The sequence below is a fragment of the Microchirus variegatus genome (genome assembly GCF_963457635.1).
Source record: "Microchirus variegatus genome assembly, chromosome: 1".
Taxonomy (NCBI): Eukaryota; Metazoa; Chordata; class Actinopteri; order Pleuronectiformes; family Soleidae; genus Microchirus; species Microchirus variegatus.
The window spans coordinates 46,120,468-46,145,742 of NC_139802.1; the positions used below are offsets into that span (position 1 = coordinate 46,120,468).

At 40.9% G+C, this 25,275-nt stretch overlaps 3 protein-coding genes across 3 annotated transcripts in view; 2 read left to right on the plus strand and 1 right to left on the minus strand.

Annotated features, from left to right (window-relative positions):
• The first annotated feature begins 1,306 nt into the window (after positions 1–1,306).
• Positions 1,307–11,367, plus strand: ccng2 (cyclin G2). Its single transcript, XM_083901880.1, has 8 exons — positions 1,307–1,388; positions 4,422–4,589; positions 4,697–4,837; positions 5,672–5,922; positions 6,923–7,001; positions 7,135–7,233; positions 8,061–8,260; positions 10,096–11,367. Exons 2-8 carry the CDS (start codon positions 4,485–4,487, stop codon positions 10,223–10,225), a joined length of 1,005 nt encoding a protein of 334 aa, XP_083758006.1. The 5' UTR covers positions 1,307–1,388; positions 4,422–4,484; the 3' UTR covers positions 10,226–11,367.
• Positions 11,368–12,467: 1,100 nt separating this feature from the next.
• On the minus strand, positions 12,468–23,128 carry taf1c (TATA-box binding protein associated factor, RNA polymerase I subunit C; the record flags this gene model as incomplete). Its single annotated transcript, XM_083910277.1, has 15 exons — positions 12,468–12,707; positions 13,068–14,884; positions 16,250–16,387; positions 16,475–16,673; positions 16,962–17,090; positions 17,187–17,322; positions 18,670–18,741; positions 18,838–18,961; positions 19,047–19,178; positions 19,574–19,812; positions 19,926–19,984; positions 21,548–21,643; positions 21,756–21,805; positions 21,915–22,026; positions 23,012–23,128. The coding sequence occupies 15 exons, from the start codon at positions 23,126–23,128 to the stop codon at positions 12,468–12,470; spliced, it is 3,660 nt and encodes a 1,219-aa protein (XP_083766403.1).
• A 922-nt stretch (positions 23,129–24,050) lies between these two features.
• The window catches only part of pum3 (pumilio RNA-binding family member 3), an 8,690-nt gene continuing 7,465 nt past the window's right edge, over positions 24,051–25,275 (plus strand). Inside the window, exons 1-3 of the mRNA XM_083910289.1 lie at positions 24,051–24,118; positions 24,987–25,060; positions 25,143–25,275. Of these exons, the coding sequence (XP_083766415.1) occupies positions 24,988–25,060; positions 25,143–25,275 (206 nt within the window). The 5' untranslated portion in view covers positions 24,051–24,118; position 24,987. The remainder of the gene's footprint in view (positions 24,119–24,986; positions 25,061–25,142) is intronic.

Genomic DNA, 25,275 nt, shown 5'->3' on the forward strand with positions numbered 1-25,275 from the left:
AATGAGATACTATCTTAAAATAATGAGATAGTATCTCAAAATATTGAGTTAGTATCTCAAAATAATGACCTGGTTTCTCAAAATAATGAGATACTATCTTAAAATAATGAGATAGTGTCTCATTATATTGACTTAATATCTCAAAATAATGAGATACTATCTCTTTGACTAAGTATCTCAATATATTGACTTAGTATCTCAATATTTTGACTTAGTATCTCAATATATTGACTTGAAATAATGAGATTCGAGATACTATCTCATTATTTTGAGATAGTGGGATCTTTTTTTTTTTTACACTGGTGGAAATGGACTTCCATATGATTCAACAGTTTTTTAAACTGAGAGAATATAATTATAATTTAAAAGGGTTGTGTGTCTTTGAAATATGTAAAGTGAGAACTAATGTTAAATATAGATGTGTTTCATTTTTGGGAGTTAAATTATGGAATGGACTTAGTGATGAACTGAAATTCAGTACAACACTGTCGAGTTTCAAAAAACATTGAAAGGTAAACATATACTGCAATGTAAAATTACTGAAATGTGAAATGATAAATAAAGAAGTACATTTTTTATATGTTTTTTTGTTTGTTTTTTTCTTCTTCATTGTATTACTGATATTTTGGGTTATTTCATGGATTGCTAAGAAAAGGCAAAAATAAGAAAATGTTGATTGTAAGTCTGTATGGTAATATTTGTCAATACATTTAAGTATTTTATATTGTAACTGAAATAAAACTATTCATTCATTTTGCACAATATCACTGTTTTACTCAAAAAAATATATATTCTGCTTGTTTGTCACATACAGAAATTGATCAAACATATTCATATAAATATGAACATATATTTCTTCATTCATTAATTTCCCTACCTACAAAAGGAATACGTCATTACAAAACTGTGTCAGGTTCCCTGTAAATCACTAGCCAATCAAATCGCTTCATTTTGGGCGGACTATTTGAACGCACCAAAGAGCGGCCCTCTGATTGGACGCAGGAAACGTCAATCAATGGAGGGTCGCCTCGCCCACTACACACGGCGTATTTCGACTACAGCGGCGTTTACCGGTTGATTTGAGTATCGATTATTGAATATTACCGATATCTGTCGGTGACGTGTTCACGACACGGTTAAAAAGTCGACTCAAAGCGGCACAGAAAACGTTAAACTCGGGCTTCAAGTGGTTCCGTCGGACTCGAGAGGAGGAGGTTCCTGGTGTTGCACGCGAGCCCGTGATTGGCTGCTTCCGGTGTGACGTCACCGCGTGGACGTGAGCGTTGTGAACATCAACAAAAGAGAGAAAAGGAGAAAGAGACGCTATAGAAGGAGTCGAGAGTGACAGAGGAAAAGCTCAGAGATGTGGATTTAAGTCACGGAAACAGGTACGAGAACCTTTATTTTTAAACATATGTACACTCACACAACAAAACACACACTTACGTGTACCAACGGTTTACTGTGTTAACGGTAAAAGACCGAAAAAGAAGGTTAAAAAATACAGATCTAGGTAAAATGGTCGACAATAGTACGTTCGCGTAGCTGCAACATTCAACAATTAAAGCTATTAAATGTTGTATATGACTAATTATGTGCTTTCAGTTTCCCTTTGCAGCTGTTGTTTAATCGCTTTTTCATTAAAAAAAATGCATTAATGTGTGTTTAGCAGTAGCGTATTCGAGGCTCTGCAAGGAAACAGTCATTAACCTAAACGACTGAGCTGTTTTCCTTTTAAATGTCATTTTGTTGTTTTATTTTATAATAAACTATTTTGCTGTCGCGAATACGATCAAATGTGTTCTCTGTGCCATTTTTAAATGTATTTGTTTATTTATTGCTGTTTCGATGATCGATTATACATGTATGTTATAGATGGCTATGACATCATTCCTTATTTATGATTTACTCAATCTTACCACCGTGTTTATTACACATTTTAATACATATTTAACAGGAACAATACTAATAAAACAGTACATTTTTAGAAAGAAGAGCCAGTAGGAAAACATGTAAACGGTATCTTTGTTTAAAATAGAGAAAAGTATGCGAATATATTCACCTTGTTTGACGTATATGATAATCTCTAGAGTCCAGATACATGTAAGTCGTGTATTATTACCTGACTATGATATTTTTATTGTTTGTTTGTATTTGACACCATGGTTTTTCTTCCCTTCATCTTCAAAAACAACTCACAATATTCGTGATATTAACCACGAAATCCCCACTAAATCCAGCTGTTATTCGGTTTATTACACTCGTATTAATCAGTTATACCACGGTCGGTGTTAATAATCGTGTTTTACTGTGTCATTTAACGGATATTTATCGTTTTTGAGGAGGAAGGAGAATAACAACATCCCCTCCCCCCCGCTCGAGCTGGATGATTTAAAGACGTTAGCCAGCGGCGGCTAGCGTTAGCTTCCTCGGTTCTAACGGTAATAAACTCGATCGTTTTTCGCTCGCGTTAGCTCGTGTTTTGAGTCGTTTATTAACACACGGATCTCTGAAATATACGGGAGTATTTGTGTTGTTTTTCTGTATATGGGTCAGAGGACGGGAGAGAAGGCGTCAACCGGGGAGGAAACCCGACACCGCGGCTCAGCTGAGGCAGAGGGGGCGGGGCTCTGAGCTCTGACCTCCGCTAGCATCGACACAAGAATGTAGAGCAGGGTTTAAGCTAGCACATCATACAGTGTCATAATACACTTACAACCGTGTGTAATGTACATTTAAACCAGACATACACACCCACAAGGCGTTTCACTGCAGAAAATAGATTAATGTATTATACTAGTACATAAATACGGTGTAATAATACACCTACAACAGTGTAAATGTACATTTAAACACCACACACACGCTCATAAAAGCATTTCACTGTAGAACATAGATTAATGTATTATACTAGTACATAAATACAGTGTAATAATACAACTACAACAGTGTAAATGTACATTTAAACCAGACATACACGCTCACAAAGGCGTCTTACTGTAGAAAATAGATTAATGTATTATACTAGTACATAAATACAGTGTAATAATACACTTACAACAGTGTAAATGTACATTTAAACACCACACACTCGCTCACAAAGGCGTTTCACTGTAGAAAATAGATTAATACATATACTAGTACATAAATACAGTGTCATAGTACACCTACACCTGTGTGTAATGTATTTTTAAACACCACACACTCACTCACAAAGGCGTTTCACTGTAGAAAATAGATAAATGTATTATACTTGTACGTAAATACAGTGTAATAATACACTTACAACCGTGTGTAATGTACATTTAAACCACACATACACGCTCACAAAGGTGTTTCACTGTAGAAAATAGATATATATATTATACTAGTACATAAATACGGTGTATTAATACACCTACAACAGTGTAAATGTACATTTAAACCAGACATACACGCTCACAAAGGCGTCTTACTGTAGAAAATAGATTAATGTATTATACTAGTACATAAATACAGTGTAATAATACACTTACAACAGTGTAAATGTACATTTAAACACCACACACTCGCTCACAAAGGCGTTTCACTGTAGAAAATAGATTAATACATATACTAGTACATAAATACAGTGTCATAGTACACCTACAAATGTGTGTAATGTATTTTTAAACACCACACACTCACTCACAAAGGCGTTTCACTGTAGAAAATAGATAAATGTATTATACTTGTACGTAAATACAGTGTAATAATACACTTACAACCGTGTGTAATGTACATTTAAACCACACATACACACTCATAAAGTCGGATCACTGAAGAAAATAGATTAATGTATTATACTAGTACATAATAATAAACCCACAACGGTGTAAATGTACATTTAAACCACACATACACACTCATAAAGTCGTATCACTGTAGAAAATAGATTAATGTATTATACTAGTACATAATAATAAACCCACAACAGTGTAAATGTACATTTAAACCACACATACACGCTCATAAAGTCGTTTCACTGTAGAAAACGGATACATTTTCAATATAGCCTGGATTGAAGGTAATGAAAATGCTTCAGATTAAAGATTAATAAGATTAAATTGATACCCTATGGGACAAATATACATATATGTGTTAAAGGAGCCCAAGAGCTGGATAAAAGACGGTGAACAACAAAGACACAAAGACTAAAAATAGCATAAACAAACATGTTGTAAATACCCATCTGTTTATATAGTAAACACTATGTTAATGACACGTGCCGAGGTTTGACGTTAAGGATCTGTCACACCAAACAAAACTTGATTATATGAAGATTCGAAAACACCGTGTGAGAACAATAAGACAAATAATTAAGCTAAAGTTTTCTTTAAAGACAATCACCTAAACAGTCAAATTGAGCTGTGCTGAATCTGTGTTTCCCTGTTTTATTTCAGTGTAAATACTGTGGATAAAAACTCATCAAAGTTGAGATCAGATCTTCCAGTGCCATCAGAGACATGGACGCCTACAAGCTGATGAAGGAGCTGCGGGTGAATTATGAGCAGGAGGTGTTTTATCTGCCCAAAGAGACGGGACTGAGCCTCATCGAGTCCACGCCACAGGTGAGACAAACGCTCGCGTCGTCCCGTCCCCGAAACTCTCACCGACCCGTTTCAAAACGTCGTCGCAGCTAATAAACAAACGCCTCGTTTTGTTTCCCCCGTCGCAGGACGACATTCGTCGGATCTCGGCCAAGTGCAGAGACGCCAAAGTGGAGGATCTGTGGAGTCTCACCAGCTTCTTCGGTTACAGCACACAGACCTTCGTCCTGGCCGTGAACCTGCTCGACAGATTCCTGGCCATGATGAGGGTACGACGCTCACACACACACACACACACACACCCACAGGAGACCTCAGCGGGGTCACGGCACATTTAAACGGCCGCCGCAGCACTTTTTAAAACCATGGAGCCGCAGTGTTGATGTAACAGCAGAGGTATATTTGGAAAGGTGACGGCAATATTTCCGGCAGGTTTTTGTCATTATTCCAGTTAATATACTTTATTATTATTGTTGTTGTTTTGTCATATAGTGACTCATTTACAACCATATTCATAACAACTATTGTATTTAAACCACGTACTCGGAAATCAAACAAAAAAACCCCCCCCAAAAAATATCATTGATTATTGCTGTAATCTCGTTCCTCCTTTGTCTAGTTTCACGTCGGCCAAGTTATTCCAGTTTTTCTGTTTTCCTGTTTAGTCAGAGATCATCTCCTGGTACCGGAGTGCGTCACGAACCAAATATTTAAAGACTTAAGGAGAATATTTGAACACATATTTGACATTACGGTGACATCCGAGGCTAGAAAACCACCGACTTTAAACAGTCGAGATTAAAACCGTACATTAAATGACTGTTTTTCAGCTTCTTAAACGTGAATATTTTGGTTTGTGGACAAAAACATCATCATTAAATGAAAGGTTTGTCCACATTTCTGACCTGTAATAAACCCTCATTGGTGCAGAAAATCATGTCGTTACGCGGTCATTTCCTCCCTCCTTCATCTCATCTCGAGTCATAACTCCAGTGACGTTGGTAAACGATCATGTGATCGTCTCCTCGGACCCGACCTGACCTCGGCGTCTCTATTTCTGCAGAGAGTAACGTTTGCGCGTGACTCACCTGTCGCCCTCACAGATCCAGCCCAAACACCTGTCGTGCGTCAGCCTCAGCTGCCTCCACATGGCCGCCAAGGCGACGGAGGACGAGTGCGACCTGACGCCCACCGACGAGCTCATCCGCATCGGCCAGTGCCGCTTCACCGTGTCCGACCTGTGCCGCATGGAGAAGATCGTCGCGGACAAGCTCGGCGTCGGCGCCAAAGCCGTCACCGCCTTGACCTTCCTGCAGCTCTACCACCAGATGGCGCTGTCGCACGCCACCGACAGGTGAGCACTGCCGATGCGGACGAGACAGAACAGAACGAGCGCTAATGCAGACGATTTACACGTAAACACGGGAGTTTTGTGGCGATTCGAGCTTCTCCATTTATCAGGTTAAAGGGATAGTTCGGAATTTTGGACATAAGACCTACTTTCCAACTCAGCCGGTGCGATGGAGACGTCTGGAGACGTTTTCAGGAAATTTCATTCAGTTCTTCTAGTTGGCGAGTTCGCTGGTGCGATGGCTAGCGCAAGTCAATGATACAAGTTAGCATGGCATTAAAAACACTCATACCGACTCCACAGTGCACCCGAGGCAAATCGATTGTAACGGCAGACTATCAATGTACATATCTGTGTTGATAGAATAATATTTGAAACAAAACTAACGTCGCATCGCATTGATTTTTGAGGGACTACTTTCTCAGCACTATACTTCCGGCAGCGGTGTATGACGCGCTGCTGCTGCTGAGACATAAATCCTTCAAATTGCAAGGTTGGTTTTATTTCAAACATTCTATCAACACAGATATGTGCATCGATAGTCTGCTGTTACAATCGTTTTGCCTCTGGTGCACTGTGGAGTCGGTATGAGTGTTTTTAATGCCATGCTAACTTGTATCATTGATTTGCGTTAGCCATAGCATCAGCGAACTCTGCAACTAAAACTAGAACTGAATTAAATTTCTTGAAAACGTCTCCAGACGTCTCCATCACACCGGCCGAGTTGGAAAACAGGTCTTATGTCCAAAATTCCAAACTATCACTTTAATGTAGGTCAGTAGATTTATTATCAGCTGACTTCTGTGTCCGACTGAAGTGCACTGATAAGATTTCTGCTGCACACTTACATAACCGCCGCACAGTACGTGTGTTTATTAACGTGCAACCGCGGCCCGTTCTGTTTATTTACCGCTTCTATGTTCACACGTTAATTCTCAGCTGACGATCGTTGATGGTGTTTGTTGAATCAGGACTGACTGTGTGTTTCTGTGTGTGTGAACAGGAAGGAGACACTGAGTCTGGAGAAGCTGGAGGCTCAGCTCAAAGCCTGTCTCTGCAGAATCTCCTTCTCCAAAGCAAAGGTACGCAGGTCAAAGTTCACCGCAGCAGCAGCAGCAGCAGCAGCAGAACCGGTTTCCTCCGAGTGTCGTACGTGTTTTAACGTAAACTATAAACACCGTAAACTAAACTATTCTGTCGTCATGTGTCACGCAGTCGTCCGTCCTGGCCTTGTCTCTCCTGAGGCAGGAGATCGAAGCCGTCCAATCGGAGGACATGTTGGAAATAGCCTGTCACATCCAGAGACACCTGAAGGTAAACAAACACCCGCAGTTACACCATTCACGCGCTTATCAGAGACTAGGTTTCCATCGACAAACAATATCAGGAACGTATGTTTTTTCCTGCAGACCAGTTGGAGCGTTCACACTGCAGGAAAACCTTCACACACTTACTCAACGGTGTGGAAAATACCCAGAGTTCAGTGTTTCTGCTGCACAGAGAAACTGGGAATGACTGGAGTTTCACTATTGAAGGGAACTTTTGTTTGTTCACAGCTGGGACTTTTTCAGAATAATTCAAAATAACTCCACCCTAAAGCTTCCTACGAGTGAATGTACTTCCTCAGTGAGAACGAACGTGTTTCCTGGTAAATTCCCAGGTTCTCTGTGACGTAAACACAAATGTATTCTATCGGAGTCCAACCTGGATTCTTAGACTCTTAGAGTCAACCCCAGGCTACGACTCACTGTCATTTCCTTGGTTTCTAATAACCAGTTGTGTAAATTTTTCAGTTTACCGTCGCAAACCAGGAAATGTCGCTTTAAAGAAGCTGGAAAAACAACAATAACAACAACAACAATCGTAACGGTTAAAGGCTAGTCCAGTTTGTGTGGTTTTACAGCTTCGTAAATGTGAACATTTTCTGCTTTCTTTGCTCCATAAAAACAAAGAAAATCATCCAATCATTTTGGTTTGTGAACATTTGTCAACATCAGTATCGACAGAGCTTCTGTCCTGGTCCATGTTAAGTAACGGGTTTATTTTAAACCTGTCCTGATGTCAGCCTGAGTGTGTGTGTCCCCCCCGTCACTCTGAACGAACCTAAACTGAACCGCCGCGTTGTCCTCGTTTGGTGTCAGATTGCCGACGGCGAGCTGCTGCTGTGGCGCGAGCGCGTGGCCCAGTGTCTGTCGGACTACGCCTCGCCCGAGTGCAGCAAACCCAACCACAGGAAGCTGCTGTGGATCGTGTCCCGCAGAACCGCCCAGAACCTGCACAGCCACCGCAGCGTCCCCGAGCTGCCCACCATCCCAGAGGGACGCTGGGACGAGAGCGAGAGGTAAGAACGACTCGTTTTTAACCACTTTAATAACTCGCCGAATAAAATCTATGTCAGTTTAAGTCTACGATATCTCGAAGAACATGTTCCCGTCTTTATCTTCACTGTCAGACAGACTTTTCTAACAAGAAACTGAAGTTTGTAAACCATTCACTCTCCCACACCAAAGCCCATAGAGAAAATCAGTGATTTTAGCTCACAGGGACACAGGAGCTGCTGGTCTACTGCTGCCTCGTGTGGTCACTTTGTGTCACTGAGGTCAATCTGAACAAAGTTTTTTAAAAGCCGAATTGACAAAATAAGACATGTGAACTTAGTGATGGAGGCAGCAGTGGATCAACAACTCCTGTGAACTCCTGTGTGTATGTGATGTTAAAATCACTGGTTTACTCTATGGGCTTTGGTGTGGGAGAGTGAGTGGTTTACAAACTTCAGTTTACACAAGGAAAAGTCTGTCTGACAGTGAAATAAAGACGTGAACGTGTTCTTAAGACGTCGTAGACTTAAACTGACGTAGATTTAGAGTCAAAAAGCTCAAAATATCACTTTTAAAATATCAAAAAAATCAACATGAATCTCGTGTTTCACTCATGACGTCAAACTGACGTCACATGACGAGTCAGACCAGGTAAACGGTAAGAAATGACACACGCCCAGAAAATAGCAAACACTCCTGACAAAACAACAACAACAACAACAACAGAGGAATCCAGAAGGCAGACAACACCCGTGTGATGTCACACACTCATTTTAAAGTGTGTGTTTCTATAGCAACACAACACTGAGACTGTACAAACATCTGTGACTGCTTCAAAAAGACGTCTTTAAGTTACTGTGTTTAAAAACCAGATGACTGACACACACACACACACACACACCGGCCTGAGGCAACCAGCTGTGCAACAACACACACCTTTCTGTTTTGTAACAGCATGACACACACACACACACACACACTCATCAGGGCCTCTCCTATCTGTGTGTGTGTGTGTGTCAGTGAACACGTCTCATATCGTTTCCATGACGTCACACTGTGTGAAAACATCGCTGTTATGTAACGTGAAACTTTCTGAAGAAGTTCTCTAAAAAAATACTGTTATAGGAATGAGTCGATTTAAAGAAAATGAAACACGTCGACTGTGTGTGTGTGTGTGTGTGTGTGTGTGTGTGTGTGAACAGAAACTAAAACCTGAGCGTCCTCAAACATTTATTCTACTTCAGTTATTCCTTCTATTTATTCAAGGTTTTTAATGTTTATTCTTTGATTTCAACATTGATCCTTATTTTAACTTGAGACTAAATTCTTATCATTTGGATTCAATTCTTATCAAGTTTCCATGTTAATTCTTCTTTCTTATTTAGTCTTCTAGGTTTAACGTTTATTCTTCAATTTTCAACCTTTAGTCTTCTATTTTTAGCATTTATTATTGAATTTCCATGTTTATTCTTCTAGTCTTACAGTTTAACGTTAATTCTTCTATTTTCAACATTTATTGTAGTTTTAAAGTTTAATCTTCCATTGTTGATTCTAGTTTTAATCTTTTAAAGCGAGTCGTCACACGGATGTTTGGACAGACGTGACACACACACACACACACACACACAGAGTCACAGTCACATGTCAGAACTTGAAATCTGATGATGACGACGTAAAAATGAGAAAATGGAAATGAGGAACTGCTCTTTACAAACTTCAGGGTTTTTCTTTTTTCTTGTGTGAGACAGTGTCTCTGTGTGTGAGACAGTGTCTCTGTGTGTGAGACAGTGTCTCTGTGTGTGAGACAGTGTCTCTGTGTGTGAGACAGCTCTAACAGTGTCTCCCTGTCTGTCCACAGTGAGGACTCGTGTGAGGACGTGATGAGTTCAGGTGAAGAGTCTCTCAGCAGTTCTCTGGGCAGCGACGCCGAAGGTCCTTACTTCCCTCTGCACTTCCAACAAAAACAACGCGGATACCTCCACGCCTGACTCCTCCCCCTCAACGCCTGGCTCCTCCTCCTCTAACCCCGTCACCGTTAAAAACAACTTATTTTATTTTATTTTATTTATTTCCTAATAAGCTCCGGCGCTGGAGGAGAACCAACAGAGGCAGCTGAGTCTGGATTATCCTCCTGCTCGATTTTTAGATGTTAGTTCAGTGAGTTTGTTTAGCGTGTTAATGTTTGAAAACGCGTCACATTCCAGGAGAATTGTTTTGACGACGTACGCGAGAAAGCAGCTACGTCCACGCGACGGCCGTCACCTTCAAAAACTCAACGTCAGAGTTCTCAAACGAAGGTCGTAGCCGTCTCCGTTATCTTGAAATCGTTTGTAGTCGCGCGTTTCAATTTTTAAAAAATTGACTGAAAATGTTTTAGCATGGACGTTAGCCCGTTAGCCGCATCGCGGACGGTGCCGACGCCGAACCAGAAACAGTCGCGCCGCCGCCGTCGTCGACGCTGACGATAATTAGCCAAACTTGTGTTGTCGATTTCACGGAATGTTGTTTTATTTTGACCGTTGTCAATCTACGACGGAGACGGTTTCTTTTTGGTTTCGCGCGGAGGCGAAAGGGCAGCAGGACGGTTAGCGGCGCGCGGCGTCGTCAATTTCTGTCGACTGAACACACGAAGCTGCTCCGATTCTCCGCGAAGAAAGGTTTAATTTGCACATTATACGTAAATATATATATCGAAAAAAGTGTTAAAAACTGGAGTTTGTGTCTTAAAGGAGACGCGACACGAGTTTTCATCCAAACTCGGCGCCACCACAGGGTTCAGAAGAAAAAAACATTTAATAAGCGTATGTATGTGTGTGTGTGTGTGTGTGTGTGATGCTGGTTTAAATTCAAAAAGTTGCCAACTTTAGAATGTAGCGTAAGTAAAAGTGTTTGGTTACTGAAACTGTTCAGAGACGACGTTGAATGGAACAATATGGAGTTGACCGAGCGTCAAAAAAAGAAAAAAAATGCTCAAAAATGTAAGAAAAATGTTAAAATATAAAAACATGTAAAACTGTAAATGATGTACAAAAAAAAAAAATGTTAATAGTTCTTTGTAGATATTGTTAAGTTATTTATTCCTTTTGTCACCTGTACTGAAAAAGAAAATCTGATTAAAAAAAATGTTATTTTTAAATTAAGTTTTGTCTCCGTAGTTTTCTCTTTCTATGGTTTTGAGTCGTTAAATCAACATATGAGCGACCACTAGAGGTCGACAGAGTCCTTAAAAACACTATATTTATTACATTTCAGTCCAAAACTCACAGATGACCATACGATATTCTTTTGGTGAAATAGACGACACCAAACCTGCTGTTTTTAAACTAATACCAAATTATTTCTTTAATTCACAAAATGAAAACTACACGATTTTTCTTCTTTTAAATAAATAAACTTTATTCGCTAATTTTTTGTTCCCACAAGAGAAACAAGCGAAATGTGAGACTCGACAGGTAGTTTTTTGAAAAGTTTGAATTCCCGTAAAATAATACGGAGTAAGTAGGTCAAGTTACAAACGTATTTCCTGTTCTCGCCTGAGGTGCAAAGGTTTTACAAAAAATGATTCATCACAAGCACTAACGTCAACGTTAGGAAACAACAGTGAACAAAAACACTCACACATGGGCTGCAACCCACAAATATATATATATATATATATATATATATATATATATATATATATATATATATATATATATATATATATATATATATATAATTAAAAGAAGTTTCTGTGATTTTTTAGCTTCTTAAAATGTGAATATTTTCTGGATTCTTTGCTCAAAGGAACCAGAACTCCTTAATTTCCAGATTTGACAAACACTGATCACGATTTTATGGACCAAACGACTCCCAGATGAACCCATGAAGAAAACAAGGGTGAGTTGCAGCCCGACACATCTTCACCTCTTCCTCATAAATGAGGTTCTGCCTCACTAGGACCAGGTTCTGGTCTCCGTGGGAACCAACTGGTCCTGACAGAAGAGGTCACGCATACAAAAAACACACACACTCGGAACAAAGAGAATAAAAAATCCACTCGCTCTTACCAAACCGGTCGTCTCCTGTCGTCCTCAGCGATGCACAAACGTCTTCTTCCTCTTTTTTGTCCCCCGTTTAATCCACATAATCTGGGTGTTTTTTTTGGGGAATTACAATTCCACGGATAAACCTGATTAATCCCACTGTAGATCCAAGAAGACGCCGAAAAAAAACACAGGAATCGATTCATCAAAATCCCATCCGAGGTTTCTTCTTCTTGGGCTGCGACGACGGCTGCGACATCTGCGACGACTGCGACATCTGCGACGACTGCGACGGCCCGACGCGACCCCGCGAACTCCGGGCGAGAGGCCGAGACTGGAAGAACCCCGACCACACGGCCGAGTCGCCGGCGTCCCTCTGAGAGGCCGACTGTCGCGGTCGCACTCCGCTGTCGTCGACCTCCGCGACGTGATGAGAGAGTTTGACCTGGAAACAGAGAAACGATGAGGTCACTGCGGCCACAAAAAAGACTGCGACATTTTATTTACATGACTCTGTAAACATACAATAACGACATCAGAAAAAACGCTTAAAATCGAGGCTAACTTTGCCAAATTTAACCAAAATATAACGTTGATGTCATGGTTCGTTGTAAAACATTTATGAAGCGAACACTTGCTTATTGTTTAATTTTAGCTACCGTTAGCGGGGGAAAAAAAGTCACGAGTGAAGCCGCCACAGCTCTTCACAACTGTTAGAGCCTGCCCCCTGGTGGCGAGTTAAGAAGTGCCCTCACGCTGTCAGAATCAGTAAAATCTTAACAATAACAATATTGTCTCTCCTCACCTGTGATGCAAACACAGAGGTGTGATCGCCCTCTGCTGGACGTTTGCTCGCCCTCCGAGCGGCCGGCGTGCCGTTTGTGTCCGGCGTCTGCGACGTGGAAAAGTCGTAGGATCTGCTCTGCGACGTGGAAACACTGTAGGATCTGCTCGGCGTCTGCGACATGGAAAAGTCGTAGGATCTGCCCGAAGTCCGCGGCACAGAAACATCGTAGGATCTCTTCGGAGTCTGCGACGCAGAAACGTCGTAGGATCTCTTCGGAGTCTGCGACGCGGAAACGTCGTAGGATCTCTTCGGAGTCTGCGACGCAGAAACGTCGTAGGATCTCTTCGGCGTCTGCGATGCGGAAACATCGTAGCTCGACGTCTGCGACGCGGAAACATCGTTGGATCTCTTCGGCGTCTGCGACGCGGAAACGTCGTAGCTCGGCTTCTGCGACGCGAAAACGTCGTTGGATCTCTTCGGAGTCTGCGACGCGGAAACATCGTAGCTCGGCGTCTGCGACGCGGAAACGTCATTGGATCTCTTCGATGTCTGCGACGCGCAAACGTCATAGCTCGGCGTCTGCGACACGGAAACCTCACAGGATCCGTTCGGCGTCTGCGGCTCGCCGTGTTCGCCGCTGACCCTTTCCTGTGGCGAGTCGATCGTCGCGGCAACGGGAGCGTCGCTCACCGCCGCGGCGTCCTCTAGCCCGTCAGTGTCAGACCACGCCCCCTGGCTGCCTGACGTCCACCCCGACAGGTCAGAGAAGGAGTCCAGGTCCGTCTGGTAGTTGGTGGACGAGGTGAAGCTGCCCGAAAGCTCCAGTCTGCCCGACGCCCTCTTCGCCTCCTTCTCCCGCCTCCTCTTCCTCCTCAGCGCCTTCTCCTTCTCCGCCTTGTTGAGCCCGAGCTCCTCCTCCCACCACGCTCTCCACGCCGCCTCGCCCTGCCAGGAGACGGCGAGGCGCCGACTCAGCGGATCCGTCCACGCGTCCGCGTCCACCGTGATGGGCAGCGGCTCTGACGCCGGAGCTCTGAGTGAGGAGGAGGAGGAGGAGGAGGAGGAGGCGTGGTTGAGGAGCAGCGAGCGTTTGGACATACACGTCCGCAGATCTCGCCTCAGACTCCGCACGAGCTCGTCCTCCGAAGTCTCGCCGACGCTCGGACGCAGACGGCCTTCGGTGCTGACCGTGACGAACCGCGAGGGCGGTGGGCGGAGCTTCTTCTTCTTCATCTGCGCTCGACTCTTCTTCCTGAGTTCCTGGAGCCAGAGTTTCCAGGTGACGAGCGCCTCTTCGCTCATCTTCTCCTGACGTGGATCAGTGGAGCCGCGGAACTCTTCCTTCGCTGCGCTGCTTTCCTTCGTATCGTCACTCTTTCCTCCGTCTTCCTCTCGTGCGCCCGATTCTTCGTCATCATCATCATCACCTGACTCGTTGACGATGACCTGCAGCTTCATCTGCTTCAGTCGTCCACGTCTTCGTCCTCCGTCTTCTTCTTCTTCTGACTCGGTCTGTTGTTCTCTCTCCGGAGTTTCAGCCACAAACGTCGGCTCAGTCTGGTTCTGAGTCGGTCCGATGACATCGTCGTCGTCGCTCGGCGAGTCTTCCGCGATCGGCTGAGACGATGACGCGGCAGGTTTTGATGGTTTTTGACGGGTTTGGAGGTCTGCTGCTGAAGGTGGAGACGTGACGGTGTGGATCTGCTGCTGATGATGATGATGATGATGATGCTGCTCCAGGATCTGGTAGAAAACATCTCCAGCCTCAGTCAGCTGCAGGACACAGATACACTCGTCCTCTTCACCTCCTCCTGTCTTCTGAAGACAAGTCAGACCTGGAATCAAACAACAACGTGAAGTAGAAATCAATTGTCTTTGTCCCTCAGCTTCTTAAATGTGAATATTTTCACTTTCTGTCATTTTTCAGCTTCTTAAATGTGAATATTTTCTAGTTTCTGTCATTTTTCAGCTTCTTAAATTGTGAATATTTTCACGTTTCTGTCATTTTTCAGCTTCTTTAATGTGAATATTTTCTAGTTTCTGTCATTTTTCAGCTTCTTAAATGTGAATATTTTCACTTTCTGTCATTTTTCAGCTTCTTAAATGTGAATATTTTCTAGTTTCTGTCATTTTTCAGCTTCTTAAATTGTGAATATTTTCACGTTTCTGTCATTTTTCAGCTTCTTTAATGTGAATATTTTCTAGTTTCTGTCATTTTTCAGCTTCTTAAATGTGAATATTTTCACGTTTCTGTCATTTTTCAGCTTCTTAAATGTGAATATTTTCACGTTTCTGTCATTTTTCAGCTTCTTAAACGTGAATATTTTCACGTTTCTGTCATTTTTCAGCTTCTTAAATGTGAATATTTTCACGTTTCTGTCATTTTTCAGCTTCTTAAACGTGAATATTTTCACGTTTCTGTCATTTTTCAGCTTCTTAAATGTGAATATTTTCACGTTTCTGTCATTTTTCAGCTTCTTAAATGTGAATATTTTCACGTTTCTGTCATTTTTCAGCTTCTTAAATGTGAATATTTTCACGTTTCTGTCATTTTTCAGCTTCTTAAATGTGAATATTTTCACGTTTCTGTCATTTTTCAGCTTCTTAAATGTGAATATTTTCACGTTTCTGTCATTTTTCAGCTTCTTAAATGTGAATATTTTCACGTTTCTGTCATTTTTCAGCTTCTTAAATTGTGAATATTTTTATGTTTCTGTCATTTTTCAGCTTCTTAAATGTGAATATTTTCATGTTTCTTTCATTTTTCAGCTTCTTAAATGTGAATATTTTCATGTTTCTGTCATTTTTCAGCTTCTTAAATGTGAATATTTTCACGTTTCTGTCATTTTTCAGCTTCTTAAATGTGAATATTTTCGTGTTTCTGTCATTTTTCAGCTTCTTAAATGTGAATATTTTCACGTTTCTGTCATTTTTCAGCTTCTTAAATTGTGAATGTTTTCATGTTTCTGTCATTTTTCAGCTTCTTAAATGTGAATATTGTCACGTTTCTGTCATTTTTCAGCTTCTTAAATTGTGAATATTTTCATGTTTCTGTCATTTTTCAGCTTCTTAAATGTGAATATTTTCACATTTCTGTCATTTTTCAGCTTCTTAAATTGTGAATATTTTTACGTTTCTGTCATTTTTCAGCTTCTTAAATGTGAATATTTTCTGTAAAATCATTCTTCAGCTCGTCATACCTGCAGCAGACGATGACAGCCTGTGGGTGGCGACCTCGAGGTGGTGAGGGAGCTGGGCAGGAAGGTGCTTCACGCTGTTATTGGGTCTGAGCAGAGCCAGAGGCGGACCTCGACTGGAGCACGCTGTAGCTCCGCCTCCTGATCACAGGAGAATAAAAACATTTAAAAAAACAAAACACAGCTAACACTATCATGTTCTGTTCATGACTCCCCCTGTTGACTGACCTGAGTACTGCAGCATGACCAGTTCCTGCGAACTCTGCGAGCCCAACACGACTTTAGTCCTCCCAGCTCCGCCCGCTACCGAGCTGGAGGAGGCGGAGCCAGGAAGGACGTGACAGAACAAAGGCGGGGACTCCATCATGTGATCCCACTTGAGCACGGGGACGCCTGGGAAACGCTCGTCCACGACGTACGACGAGAACTGAGACGCAGAGAGAGAGAGAGAAACTCGTTAATAATGACGCTGCACTGCCACCTGGTGGTTTGGAGGTGATTTGTCAAAAGACAACAACGACTAAAACTGAGCAAAATGATGGACTATATGAAAAAAAAAATAGGTCAGGCTCTCCCCCGTGGCACTTCAAAATAAAAGACTCCTTTTACTACTTTCATTATAATATGATGTCGATTAAATGACGCAGATGACTCTGTGTCGTCCAGTTGAACGTTAAATAAAGTTGTGTGTGTTTGAAGTGAACCGCGTGGATACCTGTGTGGTGACGAGGTGATGGAAGGAGTGGACTTCTCTCAGATATTTGGACAGGACGAGTCTCTCTCCTCTGCGACAATCTGAAGTCCTGCTGATTTGAAAGAGAGGACGACCAGAGACCGGACTGACCTGAAGAACAGAGGAGATCTGGATATTTTCTACTTCCTGTCATTTTTCAGCTTCTTATCATCGTTTGACAAACACTCGTCAACATCCATCTCTCACCCTGATGTCCGTTAGCTCCGCCCCCGTCCTGTCGGCGTACACCATCACCCTCGGGTGTGCGGAGAAGTCGCACCATCGCCACGACGACTCGGCGTTAAAGTACAGGTTATCGTCTTCCCCGCGAACCTTCTGCATCCTGTGGAGACAAAACATCAAAACATCAAATCATAATCTGACACGGGGTTACTGATGTGTGGGCCACTGCCCCCTGCTGGGCCAATGGGGGATTGCAGACACACAACAAATGCCATTTAGGGCTGGCTTTACACGACAACGATCTGAACACAAACCGCAAAAGTGGTCGTTGTGTTCCCGCTTTTTATTCCGCGTTTATCGTCTTCGGGTGGAAATCTGCACGCACACGCTGACGCTAAAGTGTGTGAATATTTTCATGTTTCTGTCATTTTTCAGCTTCTTAAATGTGAATATTTTCATGTTTCTGTCATTTTTCAGCTTCTTAAATGTGAATATTTTCGTGTTTCTGTCATTTTTCAGCTTCTTAAATGTGAATATTTTCGTGTTTCTGTCATTTTTCAGCTTCTTAAATGTGAATATTTTCATGTTTCTGTCATTTTTCAGCTTCTTCAGTGTGAATATTTTCATGTTTCTGTCATTTTTCAGCTTCTTAAATGTGAATATTTTCGTGTTTCTGTCATTTTTCAGCTTCTTAAATGTGAATATTTTCATGTTTCTGTCATTTTTCAGCTTCTTAAATGTGAATATTTTCGTGTTTCTGTCATTTTTCAGCTTCTTAAATGTGAATATTTTCGTGTTTCTGTCATTTTTCAGCTTCTTAAATGTGAATATTTTCATGTTTCTGTCATTTTTCAGCTTCTTCAGTGTGAATATTTTCATGTTTCTGTCATTTTTCAGCTTCTTAAATGTGAATATTTTCGTGTTTCTGTCATTTTTCAGCTTCTTAAATGTGAATATTTTCATGTTTCTGTCATTTTTCAGCTTCTTAAATGTGAATATTTTCGTGTTTCTGTCATTTTTCAGCTTCTTAAATGTGAATATTTTTGTGTTTCTGTCATTTTTCAGCTTCTTAAATGTGAATATTTTCATGTTTCTGTCATTTTTCAGCTTCTTCAGTGTGAATATTTTCATGTTTCTGTCATTTTTCAGCTTCTTAAATGTGAATATTTTCGTGTTTCTGTCATTTTTCAGCTTCTTAAATGTGAATATTTTCATGTTTCTGTCTTTGGTGGTTTGGGGTGAAATCTGCACGCACACGGTGACGCTAAAGTGTGTGAAATGTGATGTAGTATGCATGCCAGGTGGCTAGGTGGCGCTGTGAAGCACTGCCATACAAAAACAGCAGGAGCGACTTAAAATGTCCGACTGATGGATTATAATCCCACATGTTTGTTGTTGTTTGTCTGTACTGCACATGGATCTTATATTGATATTGTTAGGCTTTTGCTGAGGATTATGGGTAATTTAATTTAATATAAAAAACAACTTTTAAATAAAGTTTCCTCACCCTCTGCCCACGGTCCACAGGTTCACCACGCCGCTCTCACTCGCCACCAGAACTTCATCTAAAACATGAGGACTGACACACACACACACACAAAAATGGAGGTTATTTCACACTTCTTCCACAGGTGAACTCCTCCTCCTCTTCCTCCTCCTCCTCTTCATCGCTCACCTGACACTGACGCAGGTCGCGACCTCTCTGGTGTTGACCTCCTGCAGCAGACGAGGTTCTCCTCCTCCTCCTCCGCTGAAGCTCCACGCTCCACACAGATAATCTGAGCGCACCGCGACGCAGCCTGAAACAAACACAGCAAAATAAAATAAAATAAAACCACATCAACACAAACAGAGAGAGAGAGATTGTTGTGTGATTGTTCTTACTGTTGTTGAACAGAGAGGCGGAGCTAATCTGTCTGATCGGACCATTCAGGCAGAAGCTGAAGGACTCGCTGCTGCTGCAGGTGAGAGCAGAGGGGCTGCCTCTGCGGCGCTGCAGCTCCACCCTGTGGAATTCTGTGGTACTGCGTTAAGAACAACAACAACCAAAAATCACACAGGTATGTCTTTATCTGTGAACCACTCACTCTCCCACACCAAAGCCCATAGAGAAAACCAGTGATTTTAGCTCACAGGGACACAGGAGCTGCTGGTCTACTGCTGCCTCGTGTGGTCACTTTGTGTCACTGAGGTCAATCTGATAGAAAGGTTTTCAAAAGACGAATTGACAAAATGAGACATATGAACTCAGTGATGGAGGCAGCAGTGGATCAACAACTCCTGTGAACTCCTGTGTCTCTGTGATGTTAAAATCACTGGTTTTCTCTATGGACTTTGGTGTGGGAGAGTGAGTGGTTTACAAACTTCAGGAAAAGTCTGGTTCATCTGATTTCTCATCCGCGGCAGGATACTGAGTCGGTTCAGTCCTCGGTCTGCGGGGTAAACGAGGTAGCCGCCGGCGCTGCGAGAGACGGGGACGAACTCCAGAGCGCCACCCGTGGCCGCTTCAGAGAACAGCAGGCGCTCCCGCTGCTCCGTCAGCTCCTCGTAGAGCAGAGAACCCAAGAGCTGAGGAGGGACGGAGTGAACCACGTCTCCCAGCAGAGCACTGTACTGCTCCAGGACCAGGGAGCGGTTCCTCTGCCGACATCTGAGAGGGAAACAAATAAATACATAAACAAACAAACAAACAAACAGACAGGAGACTATTTGTTGTTTTCAGTTCCACTCACTTTCACACAGCCATCAGCCACGTTCACTCACTTTTTAATGTTCAGCCGGTCGAGGAAGCTCTTCACCCTCCACATGCTGACGCCCGAGTCCTGAACAACAACATGGACTCTGATCAGATTCACTCAGCAAAGCACATTTTTCACGCTTTTGTTCAGAAAATGTCGATCCGACCTGGAAAAGACATCTTCTTCCACATTATACTTCTCCGACTGCGTATGCGTTATCCGACTGCGTCACCACGGAGACGACTCGAGCCTTTATACTTATACCTTATACTTATACGCGCTGCAATTTCCCGCCCTATCAGTAGGGGTCGCTGCGCAAGGTTGTTGTGCTTCTGGCTACAGTGAGCAATGGCGTCCGAGAAAGAGAGAAAGACTTTTGTTGTTGAAACAGTGGCCGTTTCTCACTTTTCTGTGTCACAGAACGCAGTTTTAAGATAATTTGAGGCGAGATATTGGCCATTTAGAGTCTAAACATGTTTTGTGTGTGTTAAGATATGACGTATTTATAGTTTGGCAGCGGCGTTGTCGGCGGTGATCAGCTCCGCCTCTGTGGACGCTCGGTGCTCACAGTGAGCAGGCACAGAGCAGCGTTAGCTCGGCCTGTCCTGAGGACCAATCGCAGCTCTTGCCGTCTCCGTTGTCCCTTGACGGAGTGACGGACACTTAAAAAATATTTTGTGCAGTCGGAGACGACGCAGAGACTCTGCGTAACCTAGCATTTTATGCAGAAGTATAAATTGGGCTTTTGTTTTTGTCCACAAACACAAAACCACTGAGTTTTTAAATGATTTATCTGTTCTTACGGAGCAAAGAAAACAGAAAATATTCACAGTGAAGCTGCAACTAACGCTTGTTTTCATAATCGATTAATCTGTCGATTATTTTCTCTATTAATCGATGAATCGTTTGGTCCATAAAATGTCAGAAAATGTCACAAAAAACGTTGATCAGTGTTTGTCAAACCTGGAAATGACGATGTTCTCGAACGTCTTGTTTGGTCCACAAACCAAAATGATTCAGTTTTAATGATTTCTTTGTTTACGTGGAGTAAAGAAAATACTACATTTAAGAAGCTGAAACAATCAGAAATGTTGTTTTGATCACGGAAAAAGCTTCAAACCGATTAACGGTTATCAAAATAGTTGCAGATTAATTTAGTAATAGATCAATAATCGATTAATCGTTTCAGCTCTAATTCACAGTTAAGAAGCTGGAAAATTAGTTATCGATTAATCGCGTCGTCGTTCCCGCCCTAATTCTCTAGTTAACAAGTTTGTTTCCATGGTGATATATAAATATATACAGAAAAAATGTATTTGATTTTTTAAAAGGTCACTTCATAACAACTTGTCGCAGAATTTGACCACATTTATAGTCGACACATGTAAAATATCCTTCATTTAAAGAAATAAAGCAGGTTTCATCTGAAATGAAAGGTAATAAGTGTGTATTTTAAGTGTGTGTATGTGATACACATCATAAACAGTAGATTATATGTTATTTTACAGTGTAGTGTTACACTGTCAAACTTCACATATATCTTCTACATCAGGATATATATACACACACATATATACATATACATATGTATATGTGTATATATTTTAAAAAGTATAGCATGAATAAAACACTGTTAGTGCGACTCACTGCTTTCCTTCCTTTTTTAAAGCAGAAGTTTTCACCCAGGATTTCGCTCATGCAGCCGAACGCGTCGTGTCTGTGATCCACGAAGAAATTCTGCATCTAAACACAAAAACACCACAACATTATTCACGTGACAGTGAAGAAGAATCTGTGGTGTTTTTATTATTATTATTATTATTATTATTCTTTATATTTGAACTGTTTCACTCACATGTTCTATCGAGTCCAGTGGATCGGGAGGCTTTGTCGGCCAAAGGAATTCTGGGAAAACAAACAAGCAAACAAACAAACAAACAAACAGCATTTCATTCACATCAGGCTGGGACTGACGACTGATGAAGTCAAAACGTTCTTCTGGTTTGTGTCTCACCGTTTTCAGGAGACAGCAGAGGAAGTGTGACGGGCTCAGTGTGACGCCACGTCTCACCTTTGACCTCATGTCTGGACCTAAACGTCCAGTTAGAGCGAGAACCAGAGACGTCCTGAAAACAACAACAAATATTGGTTTACAACACAAACCTCAAGTCAAAGAATAAGACAAAAAGCTAGAGTGTTTTAGTCTCAACAATAACAAACTAAAGTAGTGACTATTTAAAGAACAATATAATTGATATAATATCAATGGCTATTTTTCAGTGTAAATTAACCAACTACAAAATGTCATCAGGACAAAAGAAATCTAATCATATTCAAGAAATTACACTTTTCTATATATTTTTTATGTTGTTTATGTGACGAGTATCTATTTTATTGTATTATTTATTTCAGTGTAAATAGCTGAAAGAAAAAATAACGTATGCTGTGGCAAAACGATTAGGGTGAAATATCTAATTGCGATTTTATACAATTTCAGTCAAATAGAAAAATATCAGTATAATAAAATAAAATAAAATACAGTTTATTTAAAAAAAAAAAAGTTTTATGTTAATTCACAGTCAACAGAACCGTCATAAAAATGAACGATTTGACAGCTGACTTCGATTTGACAATGATTGACTGTTGCAGATGTTATCAAGATCAGATAAATATGGTGTTATATATATAAATACATGTATATATATATACATATACACATACATATATACACATATACATATATATATAAATATATACACATATACATATACATACATATATATATACACATACACACACACATGTATATACACACACATAAATGTATATACATGCACATATATATATATACATACACATATACACACGTATATATACACACATACACATATATATATACATACACATATATATATATATATACACATACACGTATATATACATACATACACATATACACACACATATATATGTATATACATGCACATATATACATATATTATATATAGACATACATAGATAGATATATATACATACACGGTGTGTATATATATATATCGATATATATATGTACACACACACGTGTTGTTATCGTGTTGACGGTTTTCTCACCTGAATCGTGACTTTATCGTAACTTCCCCAGTTTCCAGCGCAGTTATTCAGGACTTCATCAGGAGGTCCACGTTCATAAAAGGAAGGAAACAGTTGATCTGGAAACTTAAACTCCATTTTAGTTTCTGAATATTAACGATAAATGTGTGACATGATGGTGTTGTCTCTCTCTGTCAGTGTCCGGACATGTTGTTCTCCTCTGAAGCTAACGTTAGCTCGCTAACTGTTAGCTGCCACACACGCGTGTAAAAGCACATTTGTCCGCTTTTCTAATCGCAGTGACGCTCATTCAGCGGCTCCGACAACAAACCGCGAACACAAAGTGACGCAGACTGATCCTTAAAGACGAAGAACTGCGCTGAAAATCACGTTAAATCCACAGCTGATCCACGGACACGTGTAGAGTCCACACACACACACACACACACACACACACACACACCAGCACGAGACGACAGAGCTCGCGCGCTTACCACCGGAACCACACTGCGCGTGCGCTGGCCGCCATCTTGGACAGCTGACTTTTATTTTGACAACAAAAACTAATATTTTTATTTAGTAAGAAAGAGGATTAGGTCAATTTATAGATTTAAAACAATATAGAATCATTTTCTTAAACTTAAAATGAATCGGTTTTAATGATTTGTTTCTTTTATGGCGCAAAGAAACCAGAATAATTCACATTTAAGAAGCTGAAAAGTCACATAAACTGGTTTTAACTATTAAAAAAAACAACTTATTAAAGTAATGAATCAAGTATAAAAATAATAATAGTAAACACATACAAACACACGTGTATGCAAAGTGTAGAAAATATTGTTACGTTATTTTTTATTGTTTTATTTTTATTCCTGTGCTTTAATCATCTAAAAAAAAAAACGCGTTTCACGTTTGTGCAAATCGCGTTTATTTGCTTTACGTGAACGTTTCCAATGTTTTTTGTGATGATTTTTTTCAGCTGTCGCAAAGACACGTCACGTTTTACGGCAGGAGGAAGTTGACGCTGATTGGATGACGTGTGCCGTAAACCGTGGTCGTAACAGAGCTGAAGAGAAACGTGGGTCAGAAGAAGAAGAAGCAGAACAGCGTGTGTTTTCTTCTCTTAACGTAAGTAACTTCATTTAAAAAACTCTTATTGTTTTTTCTTATCACGTTAACGGATACACACGTGACGTTAACGTCATGGTTGATGACGTCTTCGAAGATGTAAACATATCATCAATCATTTAAAGTCTTTAGTTTACAGCGTAAGAGTTGGAGCTGTCCGGAGCAAAGCAGCAGCTAACAGACACGAGATTAGCCTTAATCGATTAATCGTTAATCGATTAGTCTCTAAAGTGAACGTAAACACGCACACATTCATGTTAAAGTCGTGATTATGGAGCGTGTTGTTGTGTTTACAGTTCTTTACACGTTCACACTTGACTGTTTTCTTCATGTTTTCACTTATGATCGATTCATCTGCACTCGATTATTTATCCACTATTATTGATCACTCAATTTAATCACTTTGAGTGTTTTAACGTCATAATTACAACATTCTCTGTGATTTTTCTGCTTCATAAAACAAAGAAATCATCATTTCCACGTTTGACAAACACTGACCGACATTTTTTAACATTTTATGAACCAAACCATGAGTTAATTCATCAAAAAAATACTTAACAGATGTGTCTTAGTTAGTCTCAGCCTTACTAATATTGTTCATTTAAAATAATAAGGATATTGTTCATAACTTCAGAGACTGTAAACCTAAACCACCTTAAACAAGATCTCTCAGTCCAGTTTCCTCTGAGTTTTAAACTATCTTTAGTTTTTGACTTATGTTGTTCATAAACAGACACATTTAGCCTAAAACACAACAATAATACTAATTTTACAGAGAGGAGATTCAGGTTCTGCTCTCTATTGTAAATCCTGTGTCTTTAATAGATGATCAGACTTATTTAAAAACAGTTTGTTGCTCTTGTTCCAGGATGGAGGCCAAACCCAGAAAAGCCTTTACTCCTAAAGGAGGAAAGAAGCCGACGTTCACACAGAGAGGAACAGGTGAGATGTCTTTTTATTATTATCCATAAACTCTGAAGCTTCAACCAGAACAAGGTCTCAGACCACATTTCACTCTGTGCAGAGACTCACGGGAGGAAACCGGGAGGAAAACCAGGAGGAAAACCAGGAGGTAAAGCAGGAGGGAAGACGCCGTTCAAAGCGTTCAACAACACAAAGAACAGAGCGGGAAAAGGAAGAGACGACGGAAAGAAAGA